The sequence below is a fragment of the Podarcis liolepis genome (genome assembly GCF_965112155.1).
Source record: "Podarcis liolepis genome assembly, chromosome: 9".
Classification (NCBI taxonomy): Eukaryota; Metazoa; Chordata; class Lepidosauria; order Squamata; family Lacertidae; genus Podarcis; species Podarcis liolepis.
Window position 1 is genome coordinate 72,062,464 of NC_139564.1, and position 26,836 is coordinate 72,089,299.

At 47.8% G+C, this 26,836-nt stretch overlaps 1 protein-coding gene across 1 annotated transcript in view; it reads right to left on the reverse strand.

The window, feature by feature from the left end:
• Positions 1–795: 795 nt before the first annotated feature.
• STRA6 (signaling receptor and transporter of retinol STRA6) overlaps positions 796–26,836 on the reverse strand; it is a 54,996-nt gene continuing 28,955 nt past the window's right edge. The window contains exons 8-18 of the mRNA XM_083460491.1: positions 20,721–20,788; positions 18,966–19,042; positions 16,779–16,840; positions 15,502–15,679; positions 10,360–10,435; positions 8,386–8,519; positions 7,907–8,024; positions 6,221–6,322; positions 5,023–5,186; positions 4,148–4,273; positions 796–2,763 (exon numbers count right to left, since the gene is read on the reverse strand). Of these exons, the coding sequence (XP_083316617.1) occupies positions 2,585–2,763; positions 4,148–4,273; positions 5,023–5,186; positions 6,221–6,322; positions 7,907–8,024; positions 8,386–8,519; positions 10,360–10,435; positions 15,502–15,679; positions 16,779–16,840; positions 18,966–19,042; positions 20,721–20,788 (1,284 nt within the window). The 3' untranslated portion in view covers positions 796–2,584. The remainder of the gene's footprint in view (positions 2,764–4,147; positions 4,274–5,022; positions 5,187–6,220; positions 6,323–7,906; positions 8,025–8,385; positions 8,520–10,359; positions 10,436–15,501; positions 15,680–16,778; positions 16,841–18,965; positions 19,043–20,720; positions 20,789–26,836) is intronic.

Here is a 26,836-nt window from a genome sequence, read left to right on the forward strand (position 1 = left end):
CCAGTACAGCGCCCGCCACAGTGGGGAGTGTTGGGGCGCACAATGCGCCTCCTCCCCTCGCTAGTATCCGCCCCGGAGCTGCGGCAAAGGTGTAAAAGAGCCACATGCGGCTCCGGAGCCGCGGGTTGCAGACCCCTGTCCTAGATAGACCACCTTCCCAGGTTGATGAGCCCCATCTGACCCTCACTTCCCTCTACAGCACAGGCAAAAACCACCTTCTTGACCATTGGACCCATTTTTGGCTTTGTCTGCTCAATGTGCCAGAGCCTGTCTTCGCATGCAGGGGAAGTCCCTAAGTCACCAAGGGTTTGAGACCCATTGGATGCCTTCACCTGGTTTAGCTGGCCAGTCAAAGCTGCTCCTGGGATAGGGGTCGCTGTTGCCTGCGAACAGCTTCTAGGAGCCATAGGGGAGAGCTGTGTGCAGGGTGGGGACCAAAGGTGGACAATTAGCCCAGAAGGAGCGCGACATGACCTCTCCATAATACCTGATACATCCCTTTTAATTCTTTGAATTGTGGAATTTATGTAATTTATGGAAAAGGCTACACAACCGAACCCAAATTAATGACCTTGAGTAGTAGCTTTGGTTTCATCTCTGGATATAGGATTGAATAAACTGATGATGATGATGATGATGGGAATATGGTCAAGGTCATGTCATTAGGATCACCTACCGTTTGCCTCTCCATGACTGCTCACATGGAGGATGGATGCATTTAAATACTTATTCCGCTGGATATGCCATCCGTGGACAGACAAGATAGGTATATATTTTCATCACAAAATATGTTAATTAAACACACATTTTATTTCAATATGCATATTTCTAAATTATCCTAAAGGATGCCTTTGGAACACATACTGTTAAGTTTAATGCTACAGATTGTAATACAAAATTCCAAAATCTAGGGCTAACCTGACAATTTCAGTTTCTCCTTTTCCCACTCTTAGGCTCTGTTCTCCATGTTCCACATCTGCATTGTCCCATGAATTTCTCCATCTGCATTGTCCCATGAATTTCTCCTACTATACACGTTTTTATATGCAATTTCCCCTAATATGTAAATTTTTTGCAAAGCAATTTCCCCTAATATACCAGATGTTTGAATGCAATTTCCATTATGTGTAGGTTTCTGACACACACTTCCCCCATTGTATACTCACTTTTGTACACATTACTCTGTTGGCGAATTGCACTGCAAAATTTGGAGAAGTGCCGCTTCTGAAGGAGGTTTTGTACCCAAGTATGAATTTGGTAGGTTTACCTGGAACTGCAAACTAAATCGAATTTCTTCCCCATCTGATCTGCACATTGGCTGTAGATGTGTGGATCCAGCCTATTTGCCCATAAATTGAATTTCAGAACCAGCCTCACCAGGAAGGAATGCACAAACATCGATAGACAAACCAGGCCTTCACTGGAGTGTAACCATGAAATTTTGTTTATTGTTCTTACCAGAGAGTCCAACTCTCTTTATACTACGATCTGTCCTACCTTAGCAGGCTCTGGGAGTTGACCTTGCCAGCTTCCACGACACAAGGCCTGAGGAGTGGCTTTACGAAAAGGGTGAGAAGTGGTTAGTCCTCAAGGAGAAAGGAAGGGGAGGCAACGGCATCAGGGTGTGTGTGTGCAGAGTAAATAACAGCACATTGCCTTCCTCGAGAGCAGGGGATTACTAAGCAGAAAAATTTGCAGGGGAACCTTAGGAGGATATCTGACAATCCCCTCAAAGACATCATCTTGGAGAGTGAAAAGCTGTGTCCAATTCTGTGCACCACAATTTAAGAAGGATGTCGACAACCTGGAATGTATGCAGAGGAGGGCAACCAAGATGATCAAGGGTGTGGAATACAAGCCTTATGAGGAGAGGTTGAAGGAGCTGGGTATGTTTAGCCTGGAAAAGAGGAGACTGAGTGGAGATATGATAGCCATCTTCCAGTATCTCAAGGCCTTTCACATGGAAGTTGGAGCAATCTTGCTTTCTCCTGCTCTGGAGGGTAGGATTCGAACCAATGGATTCAAGTTACAAGAAAGGAGATTCTGACTAAACACCAGGAAGAACTTTCTGACAGTAAGAGCTGTTCAACAGTGGAATGGTCTCCCTTGGGAGGTGGTGGACTTTCCTTCATTGGAGGTTAAGCAGAGGTTGGATGGCCATCTGTCATGGATGCTTGAGCTGAGATTCCTGCATTCCTTCCAACTCTACAATTCTATGGTTCTATGAAACATTTAACGTGCCCCCCCTGCATTTAGGAGCTGCACACTCTTGTTTGTCCATGGGAGAAAGATGCCCAGGAAGAACTGGGAGGGCCATCAGACGAGCAACATCTTTGGGTCAGCTTGGCTGACCGCTTGCCCCCACTCTGAGCCAACACCACTTCTGTCCCATCTTTGGCCCTGGAAGGAAAGGCTGTAGCCTCAGGGCAAGCAGGCTGAAGTCTCTTGAGGAGACTATGGGAGAGGCACATGGAGCGCATGGGAGAAGGACAACACAGGGATTGGGGTGGTGAAGAAGGCACAGGGGATTCATTCTTCTCAACTGGCGGAGTCCATCATTCCCAAGAAGCTTTGTCCTGGGTGGCTAAGGTTTTGCCGGGTTGGCCTGCATCCCGTTGGCGGTGGAGTCCGAGAGAGCCCCCTTTCGGTAAGGCAGGAGGGAGGGGTTGTTGAGCAAGGTGTAGGCCAAGAACCACCGCGCACGGCTGTGCTTGCCCTTGGACCCTTTCGATGAACACGCCCTGGTCTTCATGAGCTTGACTCCTGCCAACAAAAGGGCCACTGTGAAGATCCAGGAACCCACACACACTTTCCCTGGGGAGTCCAGAGGGAGTCTCAAGGGCCATTCCACCATCGAGGGGGGGACCTTGCACTCAGCTAAGGAGGGGCAAATCTGCCCTAGTTTCCCATATATCATCACTAGCCAGAGTGGAAGGGATCAAGGCTGCATTCTGCAAAACTTAAATTTATAGCTTAAGTGCTGCTTTAAAAACGTCCCATCTCAAAAGTGTTCACTCTTCCCTTGAACGCAAAGGTGTAGGAAGGCAGGCAGGCAGATGGAGCCTGAGAAGGTATTTGCCCAGAACCTTCTCAGGCTCTGCCTGCCTGCCTGTCTACGCTTCTGCCTTTTCCCAGGCGGGCAGCTGCCTATACCTCCTGGTTCGTCACTCCTGGAGTGACCGACTGGGAGGAAAGAGACAGCCCACCCAATCAGGTGAAGGCAGAGGCAGGCAGGTGGATGGAGCCTGAGTAGGTTGTGGGTGAGCACCTTCTTGGGCTCGGTCTGCCTGGGTGTGTGCACCTTTGAGGAAGCACCGCCCCTGCCCCTCCTCCTGGCACAGGCTGGAGTAGTATGGGGGCTCACTCAGCTGTAGGGCTGAGCAGTGGGGAGGAAGCAGCAGCCAAGATACATTTCAGACATTGCGATATATCAGTATATCACGATATCTAGCTGCAGATATATCATGATGTTGAAAAGCAGATATCACCCAGCCCTAGCTGGGAGCTCCTCCATCGAGGCTCAGGTTGCATATATGTGTAAATAAACAATATTTTTTATTATTATTAATCACAAAGACACCAGTCTTCACTGTGCCTTATTATCTGCAAGGAATCACAGGTAAGCGCACCTGATATCCCTGGAAGCTCACTCAGCTCAGAGATTGGGCTGGCATGGAACAATATCACACACCCTTGGAACCTTAAATATTTATGCTTGGTTATAAACAAAGCTTTAAAATAAATAAATTACCGTGCCGCTCTAGTGCTCATGCACCACATCGGGCATCATTTGAACACAGCGCTTCTCTCCTCTGGGGCATGGGTGCATCAGACAAAAACAATGTGGATGCCAAAGTCACTTGTTCTTTCACAGATCTGACCTCCCCACCTGCACTCACCAGAAGGCCTCTGGAGCAAGGAAGCAAACCCACAGCTGGCTCCTCCCCTCCCTCCGCCCCCCCCCCCGTGTTTCCCATGAGAATCTATACAGAGAGACAGAAAAGTGATCTTTCCATACATGACGGAGGAAAATCATCTCCCTGACTGGCCACAAATGACAGAGCAAGCGGGCGAGTGAGCAAGAAGCTGGATGTTATCTGCATCCATTTTGTGATGTTGAGGCTGGACCGGGACTGAGAGTGCTCACCTTCTTCCACATCTCTTGGCTGGGGTCCCTTTGTGCCCACCTGGAGGAGCAGGAAGCAGAAGGCTTTCATCACGGGGTGCGATTGGCTGACCTCAATCTTCAAGTAATGACAATACGTCCGGTAGCCTGGAGGGGAAGAGGAGGAAGGGGCAGGGGGAGGACCAGGCAGTTGAAAACATTCCTGTTGACCAGGTGCCTTTGTTTGCTGCAGAAGACTGTTCCAGGCAACCCCAAGATCACTGGAGGTTTTCAATATTTCTAACTCATTTTCTGTGATATTGCCTATGCTTGATTTTGCATTTAATAACACGATTTTTTAAGTCAGGGGGTGGAGGTGGGTCTTATTGTGCAGGACTCCCAAATAAACTTTAATTGTGCAATGCAATACAGCGGACACTCGGGTTGCGAATGTGATCCGTGTGGGATGCACGTCCGCAACCTGCAACGGCGCGTCTGTGCACGCACAGGTTGCGATTTGGTGCTTCTGCACATGTGCAAAGCGCGATTTAGTGCTTCTGTGCATGCACGATCCCCGAAACCCGGAAGTAACCCATTCTGGTACTTCCAGGTTTCGGCGGGTCCATAACCCGAAAAAACGCAACCTGAAGCGTCTGTAACCCGAGGTATGACTGTATTGCCAGCACATGATTGAATCCTATCCTGAAGGTCTGGAAGTGCCCTCAGGGATGAAGGTGAAATCCATCCAATCTGTATTTTAAAGCACAAAGCATGTTGTTGTAAGTGAGCTTCCACAGCCAATCTCAACTTCCTGGATAAGGTACAAATAGCCAGAAAGAGCATGCAATGCAGCACAGAAGGAAAGAAAGCAGACGAGGAAAACAGAAAGGGGATCAAACCACTTGCATTCCGCTGACCTGGATCAAAGACTTCCACGCCGTGGCCTAGCATGCTCACATCCAGCCGGCAGAAGTGGACGACATTGTACAGTGCAGACCCCACCATCCTCCAGACTCCTGCCAAGACCCCCACGAGCACATTGATGGGGAACAGCAAGAAGGTCACAATGTACAGCGCCCGCCTTCCCAGAGGGGAAAAGTGGAGAGAGTGCAGACAGATTATTATTTTTGCACAAGCGGCACCTGCATAGCCTTGCAGGAACTTCTTCTGTTCATGATTCCCACCCGCCCACCACGCCTTCCCCTGAGAATTCTGGTGGAAATGGAAATGGTAGCAGAAGCTGATGATGTTCACTGATTCATCCCATGTCCAAAATGGAGCTCAACCCAGGGCATAGAATTGGGAGTCACTCTTCTTGTTGCTTTCGGTCCACAAATCAATACATAATTGATTGTGACTACCCCCTCTGCCCTGGATTGTGTTTCCTCTACACTGAAACATGGGGGAAGAATGTCATGACAAGTTACCTAAGTTGTGTCAGTTACACAATTTTGCCACAGTTCACAGAGAGGCCAATCATGACATTTTTGGTGGAAGACGAACTGCAGCTGAACGGAAATGGTGTTGCACATGACAAAAAGTGAGTGGAAGGGAAAATAGTGCCTTCCTATGCCCCTAACCTCTGGGCAACCATAAACTGGTTTAGAGGCTCAATCAAACCAATTCACTCTTCCCATTCGGATTCTGGAACGCAACTCATTGGCCATATCCACGCTAAACATTCAAAGCAGATTCATACCACAGACATGGCAATCCTGGAAGCTGTAGTTTGTTAAGGTTGCTGAGAGTTCCTAGGAAACCCTTCCCCCCTAGACCTATAGTTCCCAGAGTTATCTAGTTCCCAGACTGATTGTTCAACCACTCTGGGAACTGTAATTCTGTGAGGGGACTAGGGGTTTCCAGACAACTCCTAGCACTCTTAACAGACTACATTTCGCAGGATTCATTGGGGGGAAGCCATGATTTTTTTAAGTGATAGGATACTGCACATGTGTAGTGCACATGTGGTCATTGCCTACATCACGGCTGTGGTCCATATTCCATCATCTGGACCCTGAGATGTTAACAAGCACAGCCGTTGCAAGAGGCAATCCAAGAGACAGTGAGGTGTTGCTCTCTCATGCTCTAGCTGGGATGAACAACTTCCATAGTCACCTGTTGGTCAGCTCCCTAGGGAAGTGGCCACGCTCCAGAAAATAGTAGTGAGTCAGCAGGTTCTGTGCAACCACGGCCAGCACCAAGGTCAACCAGAAAGGCCTAGACAAAGAAAGCAAATCAGAAGTGGCCAGTTTTGCTCAGGGTATAGTATTTGCATGACAGTTTTAAACTGGTGCAATAGTCATGGTTCCACTCAAGGGATCTGTGAAATTGCAAGGGTGAAGAGGAAACTTCAGTCTTAGAACCTGTCCAGATGAATAATGCTCAGTGATCTAGACATCTTCTGTAAATCAAAGATTTCAGTGGTTGGGTGAAATATATTCGGGAGTCGGGTGTGGATTTCATGCTCTTTATTCAGCTCATAGTAGTGAGGAATGGAAGTTCCCCCGAAATGTCTGCTTTATATACGTTATTTACACAATGGGCCTCATGTGATTGGCTAATTCAGGGATTCTCCTGTAGGTCAATCAGGTTGCGGATTCACTTCCACCTGGAGTTGGATTGGATGGCTCCTGCGGACCAATCAGACTGCTGCATTCTGGATCCTATTGTTCTAGAACCAATCAGCCTGCTGCATTTTGGATCCTATTCAACTCAGTATATAACAATGGGAATTCTTTTCTTACTACTCAAGTGCAAAGGGCCTGCCTTGGGTTGTGGTGGGGCATTTAAACTGGGGGCTTACACAGAGCCTGGAGAATCATGTTTTTGGGATGCTGCAGTTGGACAAGTTGACCTCCAAGGTTGCTTTCCATTCCAAAGTTCTATGAAACACAGACTATTCAGTACTTCAGTGGGGGCAGGGGCAGCGCGTTGGGTGTATGCAGAAATGCCACAGTTACCTAGATTTCTGAGAGTCATGAGGTGGGGCCCAACTCCCATCATCCCTGGCCAGCAAGGTCAGAGGCACAGCCAGTAGGAGCTGTGGTTCACAAAATCTGGACAACCACATTGGCTACCTCTGGTCGGCAATTGTTTAAATGCACCACTGATGGTGGTGGTGAGACCACGGCATGGTAGGAAAGAGTTAACACCTTCTTCTCTGCATGCCACAGTCAGGATCCTGCCATGCTTGTGGCTGCTACATTAAGAGGAGAATAAGAGAAGCAGACACTCAAGGGCCAACTTCATCTTCAAATGCAATGCCAGTGTGATGGAAGGAGGCCCTGATACTTATCCTTGCTCCAAAACCAAAGGCTGGACATTTGCAGAAGTACCTTCCACCTTGGCTTGAGCATCCTCCATCCAAGGGGATCTTGGCATTTTGCAGATATAAGCTTGGGTATGTCACCCATTAGGGGACATGGGTGGCACTGTGGGTTAAACAACAGAGCCTAGGACTTGCCGATCAGAAGGTCGGCGGTTCACATCCCTGCGACAGGATGAGCTCCTGTTGTTCGGTCCCTGCTCCTGCCAACCTAGCAGTTCGGAAGCACAGTCAAAGTGCAAGTAGATAAATAGGTACTGCTCCAGCGGGAAGGTAAACGGCGTTTTCGTGTGCTGCTCTGGTTCGCCAGAAGCGGCTTAGTCATGCTGGCCACATGACCCGGAAGCTGTATTCCAGCTCCCTCGGCCAGTAAAGCGAGATGAGCGCCGCAACCCGAGTTGGCCACGACTGGACCTAATGGTCAGGGGTCCCTTTACCTTTACCTATGTTGCCCCTTAGGCTTGTAGAACTCTTACCACATGTTCTCCATGATTTTAAAGAGGAGCATGTTGCTGCCAGATTGCAGGGGGATGACCACAAAGAAAGTGAAAATCACAGTGCAGACGAAGAAGACGATGTGCTGGATGAGCAGACCTGGAACAGGGGCAAGAACACACCGTCACAACAGAGGAAGCGGCCAGTGTGGACAGGCTGGACAGGCCACCCAGCTCAGTACTGCCTGGGTTTCAGACAGCGGTTTCCACAGCCTCAGTTGGAGGACTGACTTCCCTGCTTCCCCTTCCAAACACTAGCATGAGACTTTTAATCTCAGGGTTGTGGGTTTGAGCACCATGTGGGTTGGACGAGATGACCCTTTCTTGCAGGTTTTATTGTGTTAGTTTCCATCACAGTTATCCTCTGTTTTTCACAAATTGCTCTGGAGCACCTTTCTCTAACACACCAGCACCTCCGCCCCAATCCTTACACAAAAGGTGCAAATTAGCATATCGTTTACCTAAGCAGGCAAAGGCAGTTTGGAAGCTGGCAAAGAACATCCAGCACACCAGAGCCTGCTGTGAAGGCTGAAGCTTGCGAGAGCAATAGAAGACGTCTGTGACTGCCCCTTGGTACAGGCGCTGGAGGTTGATCCTGAAAACGGAGAGGGAGAAACCGGGGGGGTGGGGGGAAGATGCAGTCAAGTGGAATGTGAGAGCACCTAAGGAGGATAGATGAAAACATAGGAACAGCCTGCTGGACCAGGCCAAAGGGGGCTCCTCATCTACTCCTGCAAAAACCCCTCCTGTGGTTTCCAGCAACTAGTACAGTGGTGCCCCGCAAGACGAATGCCTCGCAAGACGAAAAACTCGCAAGACGAAAGAGTTTTTCGTTTTTTGAGTTGCTTCGCAAGACGAATTTCCCTATGGGCTTGCTTCGCAAGACGAAAACGTCTTGCAAGTTTGTTTCCTTTTGGATTTTCCAATGCATTCCTATGGGAAACCGTGCTTCGCAAGATGAAAAATTCGCAAGACGAAAAAACTCGTAGAACGAATTAATTTCGTCTTGCGAGGCACCACTGTATTCAGAAGCTGGAAACAAACACAAACCCCTGTGTTGCAAAATGTGACAATCTACAAAAATGCAAACGCAACACGCTGGCTAAGAACTGTTAGTAAATATAGAATCGGTATGATGTCATTCAAAATAAATGAATAAGTCTCTTCAAAATTATATATATCTCATACAACACATCTCACAAAATATACAAGTGTATCAGAGTCAAACAAAGGTTCAAACGACCAATGAATAGTGAGGAACGCCAAACCGTCTCTCAAAGGAAGAAGTCTCACACAAGTCTCAAAGGAAGACGTTTCTCCGAAGTCTCAAAAGGACAGTGCATCCGGAATAGTTCAACTGTTTCGAAATAAGTCTTCATCAGTGAATAATTATCAATGAAATATACATACTAGTGAATATCATACTAGTGGATCAGTGCTCACAGGATAATGTAGCTGCTGAGACGTCTTCCTTTGAGAGACGGTTTGGCGTTCCAGCAATAAAGGTTGTTTGAACGTTTGTTTGACCCTGATACACATAACAACTTGCAGCCACTTGTATATTTTGTGATATGTGTTGTATGGTATATACCCGTATTTTTCGCTCTATAAGACGCACCAGACCACAAGACGCGCCTAGTTTTTGGAGGAGGAAAACAAGAAAAAAAATATTCTGAATCTCAGAAGCCAGAACAGCAAGAGGGATTGCTGCACAGTGAAAGCAGCAATCCCTCTTGCTGTTCTGGCTTCTGGGATAGCTGCGCAGCCTGCATTCACTCCATAAGAGGCACACACATTTCCCCTTACTTTTTAGGAGGGAAAAAGTGAGTCTTATAGAGCAAAAAATACGGTATATTATTTTGAAGTGGCTTATTTGCTTATTTTGAATGACATCATACCGATTATATATTTATTAACAGCTATTAGCTAGCGTGTTGTGTTTGCATTTTTGTATATTCCCACGGTGGAGGCAGAGCACAGCTATTGTGGTATCGCAGTAGCCATGGAAAGCCCTCTCTTCCTCCATGAATTTGTCCAATCCTCTTCTAAGGCCATCCATGTTGGCAGCCATCCCTCCCTCCCGGGGGAAGGACTTCCATAGATCAACCCCTCATTGCGAAAGAAGGACTTTTAGGATGGTGGATGCCAAGTGAAGGCATTTGTTCTCAAAGCAGGGATGAGAACAACAGTGGAAGTGGCTTGATGCACAAACCACGGAGCTTCTTTAATGCTAGATTGGGCTTTTCAGCTGGAGCACTTAAAGTGAAATGGAGCAGAAGGAAGGCGAAGGGAATGCCAAGCCATATCTCTTGCCAGTTAAGAGAAGCAGGAGGGGGCTGGCTTGGGGCAGCCTGATTTGGGTGGGGCAGAGCCCCATTTGCCCTGATGGGCCTCCCTTCCCTGCCCCCGGTGGAGTCCAGAAGGACAAGGCTCACCTGTGCTTCCCCATGGACTTCATCAGCATACAGAAAGTCAGCAGGCAGGAGGCGACCAGGGAGGAGACGAAGCAGACTGCAAAAAACAGGAGTGGTTTCACAACCAGTCCCTCTTTTCCCAGGGAACTCTGGGAATTGCAGCTCTGGGAGGTGAATCGGGACTTTCTAGCAACTCTCAGCAGCACTCTTCACAAAGCACAGCTCCCATAATTCTTTGGGGGAAGCAGGGGGTTGCTTAAAGTGGTATCTTGGTTTCAGATGTGCTCCCTGGCTCTCACATGCATTACCTTGGTTCAGGTGTGCTTCTGCCATTCTGCTATAGCAAGAGGGAGGGTCCTTATCACCAGGGAGAGCTGACAAGACAGGCAGCAGCCCATTTGTCTGCCTGTCTGCCTGCCTGCCTGCCTGTCAGCCTGTCATCGGCTATGCACACCCCTTCCCCCTCCTCCATGCAGAATCTTTTCCATCCCATCCTCTCAGTGCCAAATGCAGGATCCTACCACTTCCTCCCCCCCGCAAGCCTTTGTGAGCACTGCACTACCATCTGCGGGGTGAAATTCCTGCCTGCATTTGACTCCCCCTTTGCTTCTTGGCATTGAGCGCTGCTTTTAGCTTGCTGGCAAATGGCCCAGAAAGAAAGCAGGGAATGAGGGCGAATCCGCATAAAGGAAACCCCCAACGGACCCCACAATGACAAGGATGTTTGCATGCCATAAGACGCCCCTCAGATTAGGAAACTTTGACCACAGACCCTGATCCCGTCTGCAAGGTTTCCCTACATCCAGAATCCATCCCCTCTGAACTTCAGAAAGGTCTCTGCATGCACAGCGTGAGGGCTAGGAACTTAGGATGTCAAAAAAGAAAAGAAAAACATTTGGAGAAACATTGAAGCACGTGGGGCAGGCAGCCAACTTGATAACTACACAGCCGTATCAGCATCCCAGTGTTTGGAACTTGCCCTCTTCATCAGAGGAAAGATACCAAAATGGTCAAAGGCCTGGAAACGATGCCTTATGAGGAACGGTTAAGGGAGCTGGGCATGTTTAGCCTGGAGAAGAGGAGGTTAAGGGGTGATATGATAGCCATGTTCAAATATATAAAAGGATGTCACATAGAGGAGGGAGAAAGGTTGTTTTCTGCTGCTCCAGAGAAGCGGACATGGAGCAATGGATCCAAACTACAAGAAAGAAGATTCCACCTAAACATTAGGAAGAACTTCCTGACAGTAAGAGCTGTTTGACAGTGGAATTTGCTGCCAAGGAGTGTGGTGGAGTCTCCTTCTTTGGAGGTCTTTAAGCAGAGGCTTGACAACCATGTGTCAGGAGTGCTCTGATGGTGTTTCCTGCTTGGCAGGGGGTTGGACTCGATGGCCCTTGTGGTCTCTTCCAACTCTAGGATTCTATGATTCTATGATTCTACCCAGGTAGTAATCGGGGAACGCGCTAACCATCCTTTCGACTTGTAGCAACAGTCCAATTTGAGGACAATAATGCAATGACCACGACTAAGGATGGAAGGATTGGGGAATTTTGGTTCTCAGAGTGCTCATCCACATTTCTGCTTTTCCCATGCCTAGAAAGCAGAGGCCCATGTGCTTTCCCCCTTCTCCCACTCCTTTCTTGGGGAAAACCCAATGTTTAGTGCACGGGCAGCTGGCAGCTGCCCCCCTAAATCAAGTAGATCAATACAAAATACTTAACTAGCTGAAGTTCTTACCCCCCCACATAAAGCCTGCCCCCCCCAATAAATCCTGGCTACATCCATGGTTTAGAACGAAATTGGAAGAAAGGCCAATCCAGAAAAAACCAAATTGCCTTTTACTCTGATTGCGTGCTAAAGAGTGGTTCGCGTTCCGCCCCCCCCCTTAAGGGGAAGCAGAGGGGCAAGAGGAGGATGCAGACGGCCTTGGTTTCTCATTGTTCCCATTTAAATTCTATTGTCCCCCTTTCTGCAGCCAATTTGTGATTTTTTAAAAACAATAAAAAGCCCTCATGTGCATTATAGTGTGCATCTGTCCTTTGCATGCAATTTCGACTAAGGCACACATTTTGTAAGCAATTTCTCCCAATATCGTAAAAGAACCATAGGACTGTCGAGTTGGGACCAAAAGGGTCATTTAGTCTAACCCCCGGCAACGTAGGAATCATAACTGAGGCATCCCTGGCAGATGAATTTCACATGCAATTTTCATTGATATATTCAGTTTTATGCAGCCTTTCCCCAAATGTATGTATTTTTTTTAAGCATTGGTTTGATGGATGACGAATCTCCTCTTTTTCAGGGGTAAAATTTCTGTCCGGGTGGATTTTCAAATTTGCCGAAATATCTCTGGCTATAATTTCTGGATGAGACGTAGGCATAACTGGTGGCTGAAGACTTGCTTTCCTCTTCTCTTCTCCTGCCCCCCTCAGCAATATATTACAGCTTCTATAGCTTACATATAGTAGGGTGTTTAAAATGAGAGCCACCATAGCGTCCTCTGTTTTTGCTCTTCAAGACATGGCAGCCATAATATAAACTCAAAAAATGCACAACATAGTAAGAAACTAAAACAATACAACGCCACCAACCCCTGCCCTTGTTTAGAATACCATAGATTGTTTAATTAGGCAAAGATCTGGGAGAAGAGGAATGTTTATGCCTGGCGCCTAAGGATATGCAACAAAGGCTCTAGGCAAGTCTCCCTGGAGAGAGCATTCACCCAATGGGGAGCCACCACAGAAAGGTCCTGCTCTCATGTTGCCACCCTCCGGACCTCTTGTGGAGCAGGCACACGAAGAAGGGCCTCAGAGGATGATTGCAGGGACTGAGTTGGTCCATATAGGGAGAGGCAGTCCCTGAGGTATTGTGGTCTCCTATGGAATGTAACCTATCACAAGAGTCCAATTGCTAGCCCTACCCACTCTGGCCTCTGGCCCAGCCCATCATTGGCATGGAAGGTTGTCCCCAAGGGAAGGTGACCCTCAGGCTAAAAGAGTTTTGCCACCTTTGGATCTGGGCCATAACTCCTTATGAGATTGCCTTGCCCTCCTGGGTCCCCTTGGCTGCTTCACTTGACGGAACTGGCCCTTCTGCAGGTGCCACACAAGACCCACAGCACATTGGTAAGAACTTGATCATTTAGAGTGACAGCAGTGACAGTTTGGAACTCCTTGCCTATTGATCTCAGGCAAGTGCCTTCACTGGAATTAAAGACCCTTTTAATGAGGGTGAAAGAGGAGAGTGCAAAATATGGTCTGAAGCTCAACATAAAAAAGAAGAAGATCATGGCCACTGGTCCCATCACCTCCTGGCAAATAGAAGGGGAAGAAATGGAGGCAGTGAGAGATTTTATTTCCTTGGGCTCCATGATCACTGCAGATGGTGACAGCAGCCACAAAATTAAAAGACGCCTGCTTCTTGGAAGAAAACCAATGACAAACCTAGATAGCATCTAGAAAGCAGAGGCATCACTTTGCCAACAAAGGCCAATGTAGTTAAAGCTATGGTTTTCCCTGTAGTGATGTATGGAAGTGAGAGCTGGACCATAAAGAAGGCTGATCGCTGGAGTATTGATGCTTTTGAATTATGGTGCTGAAGGAGACTCTTGAGAGTCCCATGGACTGCAAGAAGATCAAACCTATCCATTCTGAAGGAAATCAGCCCTAAGTGCTCACTGGAAGGACAGATCCTGAAGCTGAGGCTCCAATACTTTGGCCACCTCATGAGAAGAGAAGACTCCCTGGAAAAGACCCTGATGTTGGGAAGGAGAAGGGGATGACAGAGGACAAGATGGTTGGACAGTGTTCTCAAAGCTACCAGCATGAGTTTGACCAAACTGCGGGAGGCAGAGTCTGACGCAACTAAAAAACAAAAAACCATGCTAGTTTACACAAGCCTGACCAGGTGGCTAGAAAGTTGATGTGAGTTTTTAGCTGTTTTAGTACCGTATTTAAATTTTTGTCTCTTTTAAAGTAAACCACTCTGATGGGTTTTTTTTAAAAAAAATAAGCAGTGTATAAATTTTATGAAATAAAGTAAACAATGTAAATTGTTTTGGAGGTAATAGTTGCATGACGCCTTACACTTGAAATAGAAAAGGTAAAAGGTAAAGGACCCCTGGATGGTTAAGTCCAGTCAAAGGCGACTATGGGGTGTGGCACTCATCTCACTTTCAGGCAGAGGGAGCCGGCATTTGTGCACAGACAGCTTTTTGGGTCATGTGGTCAGCAGGACTAAACCACTTCTGGTGCAACAGAACACCATGACGGAAGCCAAAGTGCATGGAAACACCGTTTACCTTCCCGCTGGAGCGGTACCTATTTATCTACTTGCACTGGCGTGCTTTCGAACTGCTAGGCTGGCAGGAGCTGGGACAGAGCAATGGGAGCTCACCCCGTTGCAGGGATTTGAAAAGAAACATCAAGAATGTGTTGGATCCAACAGGGCTCTTCTTACTTTTAATTTTAATTTTTTATCCAGAATAACTGCTTCTGGAACAAAGTACAAAAGCAACCTGACAGGTGTTTTCATGCTGCTAGATCCTGTGCAGAGAATTCTAGGAGATTTAAAAGATCTTGGCACTAAGCTGAATTCATTATGTATCTGTTAATTGACATTTTGATAGCTCAGCAAACTTGGGAAAGGGGAAAGGTCACTTCAATTGAATTATGGGAACGATGACTAAAATGCTGGCTCAACATTTATTATCATTATTTTTAGCTTCTCAGTTAGGGGGCCAACCAGCTCTGGAGAGGATATATTGATCATTAATGTGCTTAGAGATATGCTCCAAGATAAATACAAAAGACTAGACTGCATTCATGTGGAGACCTTATTGCATAACTGGGCTTGTGACCCAGTTCTTGTTCCTACAGTTTTGTTATTATTATTTTTTTTGGGGGGGGAGGAATAATTGAAAAATAAAAATGTGGGCAGGGGGTGCAGCCAGGAATGGGCACTCTTATATCTTTGTGTTTCTTTAGTTCTTCAGAGCCATTTCTCGGGGATGCTTCAGTTGTGATTCCTGCATTGCAGAAGGTTGGACTAGATGGGACCCCTTCCAACTCTGCAATTCAGCGATTCTGTGACCAGCTCCAGAGTTTGCTCTTATCAGGGGGAGAAAGGGACATTGTCAACAAGACCAGGGCCCCAAAGACTCACCTTCTAGCGACCAGATGTAGTGCTTGAGGGTGGCTAACTCTTTGTCTCCAGGGATCCCAGCGGGATTTTCAGAGGGGACTAAACCAAACTGGATGAAGAGTGCAGTCAGCTCCTTGGTCATCCCAGACCTTACTATCTGGATGCTGGGGACGAAGACTGCCAGGAGGAGGAGGGCCACCTGTAAACCAAGAGATGGTTCATCTGGCTGGCCACTGTGAGATGCTGGATTAGATGGACCACTGGCCTGACCCAGCAGACTCTTCTGATGTTCTTATGATGTCTCTGGGTACCAGTTGTTGGGAGACATGTGCAATAGAGTGCTATTCTGCTTGTGTGAGTGTCTGGAGGCAGTTGGAGGATGGATGGCGGCTAACAGATTGAGGTTGAATCCTGACAAGACAGAAGTACTGTTTTGGGGGGACAGGGGGCGGGTGGGTGTGGGGGACTCCCTGGTCCTGAATGGGGTAACTGTGCCCCTGAAGGACCAGGTGTGCAGCCTGGGAGTCATTTTGGACTCACAGCTGTCCATGGAGGCACAGGTCAATTCTGTGTCCAGGGCAGCTGTCTACCAGCTCCATCTGGTACGCAGGATGAGACCGTCCCTGCCCGTGGACTGTCTTGCCAGAGTGGTGCATGCTCTGGCTATCTCCCGCTTGGACTACTGCAATGCGCTCTCCGTGGGGCTACCTTTGAAGGTGACCCAGAAACTGCAATTAATCCAGAATGCGGCAGCTAGACTAGTGATTGGGAGTGGCCGCCGGGACCACATAACACCGGTCCTGAGAGATCTGCATTGGCTCCCAGTATGTTTCCGAGCACAATTCAAAGTGTTAGTGCTGACCTTGAAAGCCCTAAATGGCCTCGGTCAGGTATATCTGAAGGAGCATCTCCACCCCCATCGTTCAGCCCGGACACTGAGGTCCAGTGCCGAGGGCCTTCTGGCAGTTCCCTCATTGCGAGAAATGAGGTTACAGGGAACCAGACAGAGGGCCTCCTCGGTAGTGGCGCCTGCCCTGTGGAACGCTCTCCCTTCAGATGTGAAGGAAATAAGCAGCTATCTTCTCTTTAAAAGACATCTGAAGGCAGCCCTGTTTAGGGAAGTTTTTAATATTTAATGCTGTATTGTTTTTAACACTTGACTGGGCGCCGCCCAGAGTGGCTGGGGAAACTCAGCCAGATGGGCGGGGTATAAATAATAAATTATTATTATTATTATTATTAGCATCCATGAGAACAGAATCCTGGGCTGGATAGGCTGTGGGTTCTTAGGTTCTTACCTGATAGACAGCAATCACAGATGTGGCGAGGGAGAGAATCAGCTTCAGAGGGATTTGGAAGCCTGCAATTCCACACAAAAATCACAATCACACAAGCACCCAACAGTCCCATTAAAAATTCCAATGTTATTAACGAAAGAAGCAGTGGTGGGTCAGAGTCCGCTCCACTGGTTGCGTGGAACATGAGCCTTAAGTTGTCAGGTTTATACGGTGCAAAGAAGGAAATGTAAAAGGGGTTGGGAGTTAAACATAAACGGAATGCAGAAATGCAGTCTGTGGCCATGGATGGAGAGTAGTTTAAATGAAATGGGTGAAAACACAATTGTGTGTGTGAGAGAGAGAGACCGAAAGAGAGAGAAAGAGATAGATAGATACAGTGGTGCCTTGCAAGACGAACGCCTCGCAAAACGAAAAACTCTCAAGACGAAAGAGTTTTCCGTTTTTGAGTCGTTCCGCAAGACGAATTTCCCTATGGGCTTGCTTCGCAAGAAGAAAGCCCATAGGGAAATCTCCGGGGACCTCTTTTAAAATGCTGGCAGTCGGGAGCAAAGATTTTCGCCCACCACCGGCCTTCAGAAGAGGTCCTGGACCTCTTCTGAAGGCCGACGGGGGGCAAAAGTCTTTGCTCCCCCCCGCCTGCCTTCCCGGGACAGCGGAGACTTCTCCGCTGTCCTGGGCGACCTTAAAATGCTGGCGGGCGGCAGCGAAGCCTTCGCTGCTGACTGCCAGCATTTTAAAAGCCCCCAGGACAGCGGAGACTTCTCCGCTGGCCCGGGTGATCTTAAAATGCTGGCGGTCGGCAGCAAAGCCCTCCTGTCCCCGTAGCTTGCAGGGCGGGAGGTGGGGAGAAGGGCTTTTCTTCCCACCGCCAGCCTTCAGAACAGCCTTCTGAAGGCTGGCGGTGGGAAAAAAAGCCCTTGTCCCCCCCCCCCCAGCCTTCAGAAGAGGTCGGGGGACAGACTGTCCCCGGACCTGGTCTGAAGGCGGTTTCCATAGGAACGCATTGATTGATTTTCAATGCATTCCTATGGGAAACCGTGCTTCGCAAGACGAAAAAATCGCAAGAAGAAAAAACTTGCGGAACGAATTAATTTCGTCTTGCGAGGCACCACTGTAGATAGATAGATAGATAGATAGATAGATAGATAGATTGTGTGCTTTGGTCCAAACAACTGAAGTATATAATCAAGAGATGTGTCCCAAGATTCTACAAAGAAATCCAACAGCCACAAAAACAAATGCACAATTGCTGGTTCCTAAGGCAAATTCAGCTCATTATCTAAGTAGGGTGGTCTGCCAGGAATGATAGTAATTTCTCCCAGTGGGGCAGGACGCTCCGCGGGGCCTCCGAGGAGTCCGCCTGCCTCCTCCCCCTCAGCCGCCCTATAGCTGAGGGGGAGGTGGTGGGCGGACCGTTTGGGGCAGAGCGGAGCCTACAGGTGCCCAAGCCACCGCGTCACTCCCAAGAGAGACATGTTGCTTGGGCGCGCTGCAGGCCCCGCAGTGAGTGCCGCCCAACATTTTGGTTTTTTTGTTTTAGTTTTTTTTTAGAAGAAGAGTTTGGATTTGATATCCCGCCTTTCACTCCCTTTTAAAGGAGTCTCAAAGCGGCTAACAATCTCCTTTCCTTTCCTCCCCCTCAACAAACACTCTGTGAGGTGAGTGGGGCTGAGAGACCTCAAAGAAGTGTGGCTGGCCCAAGGTCACCCAGCAGCTGCATGTGGAGGAGCGGAGACGCAAACCCGGTTCCCCAGATTACGAGACTACCGCTCCTAACCACTACACCACACTGGCTCTCCGCCCAACATTTTGTCACCCCCTCAGTGGTGACACCTGGGGCAGACCGCCCTACCGCACCCCCTTCCTCCACCTGATTGCTCCATAGGGCTGTGAAATGGGATGAAAATGCTTGTCCATTCAGAGTGAGGGCAGAAAGCACTACTCTCACTCTGATTTGGCTTTATCAAGCTATCATTGCGTAACTAGCAGCATCCCTTGACGGAATCATGTTGCCTTCATAATCCCTGGTTGCCAGGGCCTGCTTCAAGAAGAAGCATCCATGGTGGCTTTCATTTCCCTGCATTTCTCCATCTGTTTTGTGCACCTGCAGCCTCTTTTGCGGGTGGAGGACCTAAGAACAAGCTGAAGCAACAATGGAGCCTTTCGAAAGATCTGTGCATGAAGTACCTTCCTGAGGTGCGTAGAGGAATGAGCAGACATAGGAGCGGATCCTTGACAGCAGGCTTGGCTTGGCTCTGCTGATGCTAGAGGGACAGAAAGAAAGTCTGGCTCAGGCAGAGAAGAAGAGGCACACACAAACCCGCCAAGACACGAGGACAGGGCCAGGGGACCCTTTTCAGGCTGAGGACCGACCGCAATGCCTCATTGACAACTTTTGCTGGGCGTAAGCAGTCTTGCATGCCTCCAGCAGTAGCAGATAGTCTGGGGAAATACACTTTGTGCTTTCCCACTTCACACCCAGGCTGCACCCCTTTCTCCTGCTCGCTCTCATTCTCTCTCTGTCTCTCCTGCACGAGGCAGCCATGACACGACCTCTCATGGCATATTCTTAGAATCCGAAGCCATTCTTTGGAATGTGAAGTAACTGGAATCAAATTACCTTTTTTCCACTTTACCAATGGGACTCTGGTGCATTTTATGTTACTTTTCTTAGCAATGCTAGCAAATGAGAGATATCTAAGTATATCTATCTAAGTATATCTACATCTATCTATCTATCTATCTATCTATCTATCTATCTATCTATCATCTATCTATCTATCTACAGTGGTACCTCGGGTTAAGAACTTAATTCATTCTGGAGGTCTGTTCTTAACCTGAAACTGTTCTTAACCTGAGGTACCACTTTAGCTAATGGGGCCTCCCGCTGCCTCCGCGCCGCCACTGCGCGATTTCTGTTCTCATCCTGAAGCAAAGTTCTTAACCCGAGGTGCTATTTCTGGGTTAGCAGAGTCTGTAACCTGAAGTGTCTGTAACCTAAGGTACCACTGTATGTACCTACCTACCTACCTACCTACCTACCTACCTATGAACTATAAGCAAACCAATATTTTTTCTCAAACCTATCAAAAAGTGGATGTGGCAGTTCCAAAGTTTGGGAGCTTGATTTAGTAGGAAAGGTGACCAACAAACCACACAGTTCCAACAGATAATGTAAAAAGGATATATTTCAGATGTCTGCTTTGATTTTACTACTTATGCCAATAGGGAAGAACAAAGAACGCCCCCCCTCCATTTGCTTATCAATGGATTTGATTGATACAACAATATATGATCCATTCCACCCATGACAGTAATGGACTTTATTTTACTCTAAGTTTAAGATTATATTCAGCCTTCTATTTTTATCATACCTGCTTGTTGTGTGTCTGTTGTTGTTAACCTAATAATGTGTTGTCTTTAATTCGCCTTTCTTGCTTCATATTGATTAATTTATTTAAAAAGTGGGTGGAGCTACTGTTGCCTTGGTATAATAGACTACCATCCAGCCTGCATGGCTCCATCCAGCCAATCCAGACGTGTGATCATAGGTCAAGCTCTCTGGGAGGGAATAAGCACTTGAGGAGGGTGTGGATTGGGGCCAGCAAGGCTTGGGCCAGATAGAGAGAGCCACATTATTCTTATTTTTATTTATGTCATAAAATTTACTCATGGCTTGGTGTGTTGTTGTTGTTTTTAAAACAACAACCACCCTAAAAGCGGTTTACAAAAAAGATGAAACAAGATACAGGGATATTCTGGGGCCAGCTTGCCCACTCACCCCCATTTTAGTTTTGGGATGCGCTTTTGCTGAATGAAAGGCAGGCTGGGTGTGTAAGGTTTTGGGATGCGCTTTTGCTGAATGAAAGGCAGGCTGGGTGTGTAAGGTTTTGGGATGCGCTTTTGCTGAATGAAAGGCAGGCTGGGTGTGTAAGGTTTTACCTTTTATTTGGCGTCCTTTTTGCCAGGATATTCTTCAGATAGTCTTCGTAATAGCCACTCCCCGGCAGCTTAAAACAGACACAAAAGACGGATTATTCCGCATGAATTTTTGGTGCAAGGTCGCATCTGCCCCCCCCCCCAATGAAAGTGCTCTAATGCCACTTCAATTGGCATAGCCCCCCCTGCAAAGAATTCTGGGAACTATAGTTTATAAAGGGTGTTCACCCAACAGAGCTAGAGTTCCCAGCACCCATGACTGTTTTAGTAGTACTAGAGTGTTTTAAATGTATTGTGTGAATGTGACCACATCTCCAAATTAGACCATGCTCTCTTAGCTGTGATTTCTGATTTTTTTTTTGGGGGGGGAAGACTTAGATGACCCATTGGGTCCCTTCCAAATCTACAGGTCTACGGTTCTTAACAGACAGCATTTGAAATATAGGGGGAAAGTAGGAACCTTGCTGCGTACTTAAAGGATTTGGGGTACAGCTTCATGGCACAAATTTGCTAATTTAAAAGTATGGAAGTTCCAGAGAAAATTTAGGATGGGGGGGGGGAACATTTGCAGAAACATCTGCATTTCACAGCATGCCCAGCCCACCACGTAAACTATGTATTCTTCCTTTTTTTAAAGTGTGTGTGTGTTTAAGGAAAGGGGCAAGGGATCTGGGGCTCAGTTTAACACAGAAGACCTAGGCTGGCACAATTGCCATTTCCTAAGCCATATTCAGCTCGCCAGCCAGCCAGGGTGGTCTTGAAAGCCAGACCACACCAAAGCAGGGGTTGCAAAACACACCTCCAGTTTGGCAGTTGCTCCGCAGAGCTGTGAAATGGGATGAAAATGCTTGCGCATTCAGAGTAATGGCAGAAAGCATTGCCCTCACTCTGATTTGGCTTTTAAGACATTGTTGCGTAACTGGGCCTTGGACACACCCCACTTCCGCCCCAAAATGCCCCTGCTGAAAAGGTACAAAAGTCTCAATCAATCCATCGGTTCGACTCCATTTTCACATAGCTAAAGGGGCTGTTGCAAAAATGTAAGAGTCCGCTTTGCACATTAAAAGAATATTAGGTGCACACCTGTAAAAGCCATTAATTATGAACATGACAAACATGTGCAGTTTTGCAATTTGCAAAATGAATAGTTAATTAGTTGGAAAATTAATTAACTGACAGCTCCAATAATCACCCCTGCTGCACATTCTTGTTAGGTACTTGGCCATCATTGGCTGAAGTACTGCTTAGGTTTATAGCAGGCCTGGTACAGGAAACTGGCACCCTTCGACAGCTGCGGGGGCATCCAGCTTTCTCTGACCTGATGCCTGCCCTGGGCTCCTGGCTGTGGGCACACCCAGTGGCTGCTGGAGCAAGCAACCCTATAAGCCCAGTGCAGCTTTGTGGGAATTGTGTAAAATCAAAGTGGCCATTTGCACCATCAGGAAAACACTTTGCCAAGGGCTACCGCAAACCCAGGAACCAGTCTGAGTCTGAGCTTGAGCCATGGAGTACTAACGTGACAAGCCCCATCTTGAGATTCTGCTGGCTGTCTGGGGCCAGAGAGAAAATGCAAGCAATTCATCCAAGAGATATTTGATGGCAGACACCACCTGGGAAATCAGGGCAAGGAAGGAGGACGAGATGAAGAATAAATTAAAAAGCAAAGGGGGCTGGGGCAGAGACCACACAGGATTCTCCAATTACTCCCTTGAGGACCAGGAGGACCAGAAAATATGGTCTCCAGGGAATGTGGTTCAAGTAAAAAGGCTCTTTGAATTAAAGGAGAAGACCACCAATTGTACAGGAGGATTCACAGGCTGCCTGGCCAGATGTCTCTAGGGCTGTAGAGGAAATTTTTTAGGGAAGAAGAAGAAGAGTTTGGATTTGATATCCCGCCTTTCACTCCCTTTAAGGAGTTTCAAAGCGGCTAACATTCTCCTTTCCCTTCCTCCCCCACAACAAACACTCTGTGAGGTGAGTGGGGCTGAGAGACTTCAAAGAAGTGTGGCTGGCCCAAGGTCACCCAACAGCTGCATATGGAGGAGCGGAGACGCGAACCCGGTTCTCCAGATTACGAGACTACCACTCTTAACCACTACACCACACTGGCTTGCCCTTCAACTGCAACGTGGCAAATGTGCTTTGATTGGGGATAATAAGGTAGGAGCTGCATCTTTTCAAAAGGGCAAAATAAGCCAGTGAGGCTGTTGAGAGAGAAAACAGGAGGAAGCACACCCAAAAGCTCAGTCCATTTCCATCCTGGCTCTCTTTCAGGTGCGCTCAGCCAGAGCTCTGCTTCACCCCATTTTTCAGGGAATCATTAAAATCAGCATGGAGGCAAGGCTGGGGGATCTAAAAGGCATGTCTCCACCCCCCCATCGTTCTGCCCGGACACTGAGGTCCAGCGCTGAGGGGCTTCTGGTGGTTCCCTCACTGCAAGAAGCCAAGTTACAGGGAACCAGGCAGAGGGCCTTCTCGGTGGTGGCACCCGCCCTGTGGAACGCCCTCCCACCAGATGTCAAAGAGAACAACAACTACCAGACTTTTAGAACAGTGTTTCCCAACCGGTGTTCCGCGGCACACTAGGGTGCCGCGAGACGTTGCCTGGTGTGCCGTGGGAGGGAGGCGGGCGAGACGGGCAGCGAGAGGCGGGGCGGGGGCGGCGAGGAGAGGCCGCCCAGCGCGGGGCTCTCGCCGTCTGCCTGCCTGGCTGCCTGCGTGGCGCTGACGTCACGGGGCTGTAACGTGCCCCACATAGGCACACGCGGGGCGGCGAGCGAGCTCCCTCCCACATCCCATCGCCGCTCGCTTCGGCCGGCCTACTGGGCTGTCGCAGGCGGAAGGCCTGCGCATGCGCGACGTTTTCACGCCTTCGGGATTCCCTTCACGCCTTCCTCCTCCCGGGTCCTTGAGAGCGCGGGAAGCGGCAGCGTGAGACCGGCGTTGAGCCTGGTAGGTATTGCGCTTGCCAAGGCAGTCATTTGGGAAATGAAAACTTGCAAAGCAAGCAACCAGTTCAATCTGAAGTACGTGTATGCTTAATATCCTGTATCTGAAACCTGTTCTGCCCCCTCCCCCACACTTGGTGCCATTTGCATCTACACATGCAGCAGAGTAAGTTGACCCAGAATAGTACCAATTCAGATGGCAGATGGGAGAATGACAGTGCTGAATGCTTTCCCATGTAGAACAGTCCCTGCAAATAAAAACCTAGCATATTTGGAAGAGGGATGCTAGCCTAACCATTACCTTCTATGCTGTTACTATTTTTTAATTTTTTTTTACATAAGTAAAAAGTGACCTTTCCCCATCTGGCATGGTGGTGTGCCTCGAGATTTTTTTCATGAAACAAGTGTGCCTTTGCCCAAAAAAGGTTGGGAAACACTGTTTTAGAAGACATCTGAAGGCAGCCCTCTTTAGAGAAGCTTTTAATGTTTGACGGACTATTGTATTTTAATATTTTTTGGAAGCCGCCCAGAGCGGCTGGGGAAACCCAGCCAGAAGGGCGGGGTATAAATAATAAATTATTATTTATTATTATTATTAAAGGCAATTCATTTTTTAATTTTTTTAAAAAAAACCTACACTAAAATACCCCCCCCCCATGCAAACAGGTGATAAGACACTTAAAAGCCGAAGGTCTGATTAAAAGGGAATGTTTTTGTCTGGAACCTAAAGATATGCAATGATGGTGCCAGCTGAACCTCCTTGGGTTCCCAAGTGGGGAGCCACCACTGAAAAAAAACATTTGCCTGTTTAGAATTAGTATAATTATAATTTATTGCATTTATAACCCAATCTGCCGCCCAATGAGCTCAATGTAAGGCAAGTTAGGCTGAGAGGCAGTGACTGGCACCGAGTGGGTGATTTGAACCCTGGCCTCTTCCAGGTCCTAGTCTGACACTCTAACCACTACACCACACTGTCTCTCCAACGAGACTCTCCACTAACTTGCCATGACTCTCTGGCATTCCAGAAAGGATTCTTTCCTGGCCCTGCATGAAGATAACTGGGGATTGAAGTTGGGATCTTCTGCATGCAAACCACGTTCTCTGAATTCTGAGCCCCTCCAGAAATGCTACCATCTGTGCTGATTAATCTGTGATGTCTCATTCACACATTCAAGTCACTATCTGACGCTACAGTCAGTGGGCAAGGACTGTGAGCTGCAAACTGGCACCACGGTGGGTTGGCAAGGCAGTGATTCAGGAAGAGGCTCATAGCTGATTGTTCCAGCATCTTCCTGCAGGAAGCAAAACCATATTGTGAAAGGCTACCCACCAACATGCAGGCTGTGATATGTAGCAAAGACACCCGTGATATATTTATTTATTGCATTTATATTAGATCTACTTTGAGTGAAGCTCTGTTGGTGACCTCTCTCTTTGCCACTGACAGTCAGGGTACGCTCTTGCTTGTGCCAACCCAGAAAAGACCCAGCGAAGGGATGCTACACCTTCAGACAATTTCTGCAACATCCTCAGCACACTTCTTATATTTTTAAAGAAGCACCCGACTTCTGCAACCTATTTAAAATGCCTTGCATAATATATGCCTCGCCAGCCTTTGTGATCGCAGTTGCGGAGGTGCTAATTATCGTGGGGAGAGGAGTGGGTCTGTCACTACACAAGGTTGTTGCAGGATCCCAGCTGGAGATCTGCACAAACATCTGAAATGGAATAAGAAGGAACGTTCTGTTCTGACTCCTTATCCCAGAGTTGTGGATTGGGCTAAACCCTAAAATCCGAGTGCAGATTTGGGCTTCTATCGATTATTTATTTATTTTTAAATAGAGCTTTCTTTCTTAAAACAAGGACCTCTGTGCCAGTCGTTTGGATTATGATTCTGTTGCCAAACACTCACTCTCCTCCTTCCACTGTAAGGCTCTGAATAGGAAACATTCAGAAACTCAAATCTTCTTGAGCTAAGTGGTTTAGATTTCAGCAAAAATAAAAGCAGATTATTGCCCCCCCCAAAGAGCCAAATTGTCTTTCCCACACACCCTGTAAACTGAGGGCACCTCAATTAGAGTCGGCCTTGGGAAGGGAATCACGGGGTTGTAGAATCAGAAGGGACCCCAAGACTCATTGAGGAATCACAGCGAAAGCATCCCTGACAGATGGTCATCCAGCCTCTGCTTAAAAACCTCCAAGGAAGGAGAGCCCACCGTCTTCTGAGGACTGAGTGAATATGGTCCATTGTCAAACAGCTCTTATTGCCAGGAAGTTCTTCCTAAGCTTTAGTCGGAACCCCCTTCCTTGCAATTTGAATCCACTGGTTTGGGCTTTGCCCTCCAGAGCAGCAGAAAACCAGCTTGCTCCATCCTCCTTTTAGATATTTGAAGATGCCTCTCCTTTCTCCTCTGAGTCTCCTCTTTTCCAGGCTGAACATTCCCAACTCTCTCCATTGTTCCTCATAAGGCTTGGTCATCTTGGTTGCCCTCCTCTGCACACATTCCAGCATGTTAATATCCTTTTTAAACTGTGGCGGTCAGAACTGGACACAGGACGCCAGGTGTGGTCTGACCAAGGCAGAATAGAATGGGACTATTATTATTATTCAGACGCGGGTGGCGCTGTGGTCTAAACCATAGAGCCTAGGGCTTGCCCATCAGAAGGTTGGCGGTTCGAATCCCCACAACGGGGTGAGCTCCCGTTGCTCGGTCCCTGCTCCTGACAACCTAGCGAAAGCACGTCAAGTGCAAGTAGATAAATAGGTACTGCTTCGGTGGGAAGGTAAACGGCGTTTCCGTGCGCTGCTCTGGTTTGCCAGAAGCGGCTTTGTCACGCTGGCCACATGACCCGGAAGCTGTACGGCGGCTCCCTCGGCCAATAAAGCGAGATGAGCGTGCAACTCCAGAGTTGTCCACGACAGGACCTAATGGTCAGGGGTCCCTTTACCTTTATTTTTATTATTAAAATTTAAAAATTCCTTCCAGTAGCACCTTAGAGACCAACTAAGTTTGTTATTGGCATGCACACGAAAGCTCATACCAATAACAAACTTAGATGGTCTCTAAGGTGCTACTGGAAGGAATTTTTTAATTTTGTTTCAACTATGGCAGACCAACACGGCTGCCTACCTGTAACTATTATTATTAAATTAGATTTGTATATTGC